Source organism: Gorilla gorilla, chromosome X, assembly GCF_029281585.2.
Source record: "Gorilla gorilla gorilla isolate KB3781 chromosome X, NHGRI_mGorGor1-v2.1_pri, whole genome shotgun sequence".
Lineage (NCBI taxonomy): Eukaryota > Metazoa > Chordata > Mammalia > Primates > Hominidae > Gorilla > Gorilla gorilla.
This window is the reverse complement of record NC_073247.2, coordinates 126,140,793-126,147,134: the sequence shown is the minus strand read 5'-3', so window position 1 is coordinate 126,147,134 and position 6,342 is coordinate 126,140,793. Positions and strand designations below refer to the sequence as shown.

At 42.5% G+C, this 6,342-nt stretch overlaps 1 protein-coding gene and 1 pseudogene across 1 annotated transcript; both read right to left on the bottom strand.

Moving 5' to 3' along the window:
• Positions 1 to 2,784: 2,784 nt before the first annotated feature.
• On the bottom strand, positions 2,785 to 3,369 carry LOC101151347 (RNA polymerase II subunit A C-terminal domain phosphatase SSU72-like). Its single transcript, XM_055375978.1, has one exon. It carries the CDS (start codon positions 3,367 to 3,369, stop codon positions 2,785 to 2,787), a length of 585 nt encoding a protein of 194 aa, XP_055231953.1.
• Positions 3,370 to 4,013: 644 nt separating this feature from the next.
• LOC101151713 (transportin-3-like) lies at positions 4,014 to 4,829 on the bottom strand (annotated as a pseudogene).
• Positions 4,830 to 6,342: the final 1,513 nt, after the last annotated feature.

Genomic DNA, 6,342 nt, shown 5'->3' with positions numbered 1-6,342 from the left:
AATCAAAACAAAAAAAAATTTGAGAGATTTATAAGACAAAAATGTAGCATCAATGTCCACTACTAAAGTAGCAATCGATCTGTAGTCAGTTTGCATCTGGCTTATCCCTTATTTTCAGATATAAGGGGCTGCCAGAAAGAGACACACAAATGGTATTTTTAAAGTTGGTTTGGAAATTCTAGTAGAACACATTTTATACCTAGGGTAGAATACTGTCCCTGACTAATCAAATATTTTTTTTTCAAACATGCCTAACACATTTTGGAATGAGAAAGAATATTAGTCCAGGCTTCCAAATAGCAACATAGATTCTGAAAATCTTTTATGTAACATGTATCAATTCAGGCAATCAATGCAGTGACATTTGCCAGAGACACTTTAGTCTCTGTATTAGTCACGGTTCTCTAGAGGAACAGAAAGAATGGAATATGTATATATGTGGGAGCTTATTAAGTATTAACTCACATGATCATGAGGTCCCAAAATAGGACATCTGCAGGCTGAGGAGCAAGGAGAGCCAATCCGAGTTCCAAAACTGAAGAGCTTGGAGTCCAATGTTGGAGGACAGGAAGCATCCAGCATGGGAGAGAGAGATGTAGGCTGGGAGGCTAGGCCGGTCTCTCTTTTCACATTTTTCTGCCTGCTAATATTCTAGCCATGCTGGCAGCTGATGAGATTGTGCCCACTCAGATTAACAGTGGGTCTGCCTTTCCCAGCCCACTGACTCAAATGTTAATCTCCTTTGGCAACACGCTCACAAACACAGCCAGGATTAATACTTTGTATCCTTGAATCCAGTCAAGTTGACTCTCAGTATTAACCATCACAGTCACAGTCACACCCAAAAGATTATTTTTTCCTACTAAGCCAAAGGTGTTAGCAAATTTTAGTTTGGATAAAAGTGAAAGCAGGCCAGGCGCGGTGGCTTACGCCTGTAATCCCAGCACTTTGGGAGGCCGAGGCGGGTGGATCACGAGGTCAGGAGATCGAGACCATCCTGGCTAACACGGTGAAACCCCGTCTCTACTAAAAATACTAAAAATTAGCCGGGCGTGGTGGCGGGCGCCTGTAGTCCCAGCTACTCGGGAGGCTGAGGCAGGAGAATGGCGTGAACCCAGGAGGCGGAGCTTGCAGTGAGCCGAGATCACGCCACTGCACTCCAGCCTGGGCGACAGAGCGAGACTCCGTCTCAAAAAAAAAAAAAAAAAAAAAAAGTGAAAGCAATAAAACTAAGATGTATTTAATAACTTTGCTTCTTTGACATAATTCCAACAATTGTTTTATAGCTACCTTATATGCTTATTTCATATTCTGTGTCTCTATATAAGTGTTATGAATATGCTGGACCTATATATCTTGGAATAGGATAGATAATTTTAAAGTTTTTATTGATAATTGGTTCTAAAATATTTGATCACCTTGTAAAACTATATGTCTATTGTGCTATAAACAGGTACAGATATATGTCATTATAGACCTACAAATATATTTGTAGTTATATGATTTTACCCATATGTCATGCCTTTATATATAACTGAATTTCAAAGTAATGTATTCTATAAGGCAACAACTCACATATACTCTCAATTCAATCTCCAGATAAGTACCAAAGCATTTTCTTTAGAAAATAATAGAAAGTATAAATCACATACAAAAATACAAAGGTTGTTAAGAATGGTATTCTAGTTAACATATAAGAACGTCTAGATGACCTTGGTTTGGCAGTGGCTTTTAGATACAACACCAAAAGCAAGACACAAGTGAAACAATTGGAAATTTTGACTGTATTAAAATTAAAAACTTGTTCTCTGCTATAGACTCTATCAAGGAAATGAAAATATAAGTGACAGCCTGGTTGAAAATATTTGCAGAACACATATCTGATAAAGGACTGTTATCCAAAATATATAAAGACCTCTTAAAATACAACTATAAGAAGGCAGACCAGGCATGGTGGCTCACACCTGTAATCCCAGCACTTTGGGAGGCTGAGGTGGAAGGATCACTTGAGGCCAAAAGTTCAGGACCCGTCTCTATCCCAAAAATGCAACAAATTAGCTTAGCATGGTGGTGTGCACCTGTAGTCCCAGCTACTTTGGGGGTTGAGATAGGAAGATCCCTTCAGGCCCAGAGGTCGAGGCCGCAGTGAGCTGAGTTTTTATTTTATTTTATTTTATTTTATTTTTATTATACTTTAAGTTTTAGGGTACATGTGCACAATGTGCAGGTTTGTTACATATGTATACATGTGCCATGTTGGTGTACTGCACCCATTAACTCGTCATTTAGCATTAGGTATATCTCCTAATGCTATCCCTCCCCCATCCCCTGCACTCTAGCCTGGGTGACAAAGTGAGACTGTGTCTCCAAAAAAAAAAAAAAGACAGCAAACAACTCAAAAATTGGGTGAGGGGGCCTGTGCGTGAAGGTCTGGCAGCTCTTCTCAAACTCCTTGGTTAAAGGAAAGCAACAACAACAGCAATTTATCATTAATATGCTACTCATAAGTAAATGTGGGATAAAAGAAACTTGGAATTTATGTATCTCCTCTCATTTTACAAGTACAATTCCTTTGGGTAAAGAATCATCAACCAAATACCTAAAATTATTAACAAATATCAGGAAGTAAAAAGTGTTAACAAAAGTAAGTTCAACACGATGGCTTCTGGAGGGCTGCAGTGGCAAGGGAGGCAGCCACGACAGCAGCAGTGGCGAAATTGGCCATGGTGGTGGTGGCAGCAGCAGCAAGTGGCAGTAACAGCAGCGGGCTCCAGGCCAGGACCATTAGTAGAAGCAGACCGTGTGCAGGAAGGCCTGGCCTCTCTTCTTCTCCAACTTCTGCAGCAGCTGATCAATCTCATTCTCCATATCCTCTGAGCGCTGGATACACTGGCAGAGCTCGCAGATGAGAAACGCCCGTATGATGGCATCTTCCTGGTTGTCCCGGATGTCCATGTTCACCACATGCACTGGTTGGCAGGTCTCCTGTTCTCTGGAATTTAGATCTTCCACCACCTGGTCATAAATTCTCTCTTCACAAGTGATGATCAGATCAAACACATCTTTGCAATCCTGGGACCTTTCTGGCCGGAGCTTGATACTCTTATTTCTGTCTAACATATACAGAACGCCATTCTGTGTATAGAATTCTTTGTCTTTCGTGATAAGATCATTGTACATTTCATCATATGTGGTTTTGAAATCATAAACATTTGGCTTGTTAGGCGCTGGTCCTGGAAGCTTCACATGAGGTGTTATTCCAAAGGACTGGACACTGAATCCTCGTTTGTTGAGGACCCTGTGTGCCTCCATGCTCTGGTTCTGGTTATTCCAGCACACCACCGCCACCCGCAGCGGTGACAATGACATGGCTGCGACCACACTACTCGCGATGCTCTCACTTAAGCTTCTACCAACCACAACACCTTAGTACCAACAGAATGGCGACCAAAAATGGCGACCGTGTTGCGGGAGATATAATACGTGGCGTCTGTGCTTGCCAGTCTCCTCGCAAGCCCCGAGTGCCGCGCCGCAGGTATGCTGGCATCCAGGCTCAGGCAATGAACGCATTCTGAGATGGTTGGCGGCTGGCGCCTGCGCAGCCACTCCCACGCTCCACAAGGTGCAGTCCAGCCACATTTAACACATAAATTTTTCTTCGGCGGGGCGTGGTGGCTCACGCCTGTAACCTAGTACTTTGGGAGACTGAGGTGGGTGGATCACCTGAGGTCGGGAGTTCGATACCAGCCTGACCAACATGGAGAAACCCCGTCTCTACTAAAAATACAAACTTAGCCAGGCATGGTGGCGCATGCCTGTAATCCCAGCTACTCGGGAGGTTGAGGCAGAAGAATCACTTGAACCTGGGAGGTGGAGGTTGCAGTGAGCCAAGGTAATGCTATTGCACTCCAGCCTGGGCAACAGAGCAAAACTCCATCTTAAAAAAACAAAAAGCAAACAAACAAAATATATAATATAATATATATTTTTTCTGTATAGCGAAAGTCTTATTGTCAGTTCAATTGAATGCTTTTTAAAAAGCCTTTTAAGGAATTCTATAACCATCACCAAAACGTCAGTCTGTCCACCTGCATGATCTCCCAGAACACTTCGACCCCATGTGAGTATGGGGTGGGAAGACAAAAGCAGCATGTGTGAGGCAGCTGGCTGACAAACTGCTATCCAAGCTGGTTAATCTCTTCTCCATTGGTTCTTTCCGTAAATCGAAGTCTTCATGATCATTGGCTACCCCTGCAACAATGAGCTCTTATAGGAGCCTCATGACGTTACAATTGGCATCCCAGTGGTCCACGTTAGTAGAAGCAATGGCCCACTGTAAGATAGGGATGACTACTTGGCTTCTCAGCAAGGTGACAGGGCTACGCTGAATAAACCTGGTGGATAGCCTGAACAGGTCGTCTACAGTGTCAGAGTGATTATGGAGACCATTCTGCTGTTCTAGGATCTGAAAGGTGGGGATGCACAGTGCCTGGACATGTCTAGTGGTCCCTGCCCACAGCCTTCTTCCATGCCATACTCATCTACGAGGATAATGCCAAGGTATAGGAAACAAGAATGCTGATGTACATGGCACACATTCATCATTCTAGTGGTTACAGCAGCATGGCAGATCCTTTGCCTACACAGAGAACAGCAAAGCGCAGGCACCTGCAACAATGCTTTGCAATCTGATTAAGAACTCGGTGCTTATTTAGTGTCTCGCATAAAATTGGTCATATTTCCCGTATGACTTTTTGGCACCTATGAGTCTGTCTGTTTTCCGCAGTGGAACTGGTATGGCTAAATATCACTGCAAGGCGATCTAAGAACAGTGTCAATAGTTAGAGAATTCCTTAAAGGGTTTGCCAAAGGAGACAACCATGGGAGCCGTCACCGTGACTTACAAACAACTTACAGACTTCCACAAGCAAGTCACTAGTGCTGAGGAATGTAACCAAGTTTGCTGGGCCTTGTGAGACCTCACCAGGTTCTTTTGATAACTCATGCTTCTGCACTGTGCCTGTCACCCAGGAATGTCTTTTTAAATTAGAAGACTGGAAGAAAACAAAAACCAGAATGTGTCCCACAATCAGAAACCTCTGTCATGGCAGAGGGGCCTTCACCGCCACCAGGGTGTCCTGCCAGACAGAAAGAAACTCCAGGCTTCTGAAGGCCACCCTGGGGAGTTCCTGTTTGGGGGTGTGAGGGAAAATCAGGGAGGTTTAAAAAAAGACGGCTGTGGCCTGCCTGGCGTGGTGGGAGGGGAGGTGGTTTCCTGGCAAACTTATTTCTGAAAGGAAAAATAATTTCAAGAAAATAAAAAAGGAAAACTAAATGGAAAAAAGCCTTGTAAAATCAAATTCCAAATTAATGCCAAAACTCTCTCTTCTGCTTTTGAAAACTCCAATTGTTAGAACTTTTCCTTCAAGTTACCACCTATCAAACTACATATCATTTGTGTTTGCTCATGGCTCTCTTCATTTTCAAAGTTAGGTTGTTTGGAAATAAATCTCAGTTGCAGAGCTGTAACTTAGGCAGGGTTATCAAAAAGTTGCTTAAGTCTGTCATCCCAGCAGTTTGCGAGGCCAAGGCAGATGCATCGCCTGAGCCTAGGGTTTCTAGACCAGCCTGGGCAACATGGTGAAACCCTGTCTCCTTTAAAAATACAAAAAATTAGCCAGGCTTGGGGTGTGGTGTCGGGCACCTATGGTCCCAGCTATTCGAAGGCTGAGGTGGGAGGATCACTTGAACTTGGGAAGTTGAGGCTACAGTGAGCCGCGATTGCACCAGCACAGTCCAGCCTGGGCAACAGAATGATACCTTGTGTCAAAACAAAAACAAACACAAAAACGAAACATGTTGCTTAAGGGCATTAAAGTACATAGGGCTAGAAATGTTTTTTTAAAAAAATGTATAATTACACAAAAGAATAAAATTGGACTCTTACCTTACATCATATAAAAAATTAACTCAGAATGAATCAAAGACCTAAACATAGGAGCTAAAACTATAAAATTCTTAAAGAAAACATAGTTGGAAAACTTCATGACATTGGATTTGACAGTGATTTCTTGGACATGACACCAAAAGCACAGGCAGCAGAAGAAAAAAAAAAAGAGAAATTGAATTATATCAAATTAAAACTTTTGTGCATGAATGACACTATCACAAGAGCAAAAGTCAACCGACACACTTGGGGAAAGTATTTGAAAATCATATATCTGATAAGAGGTTCATATCCAGAATAAAGATTAAGAACTCCTGTATCTCAAAAACAGAAACGCTAACAACCAGATTTTAAAATGGGCAAAGGACTTGAATAGACATTTCTCCAAAGCAAAT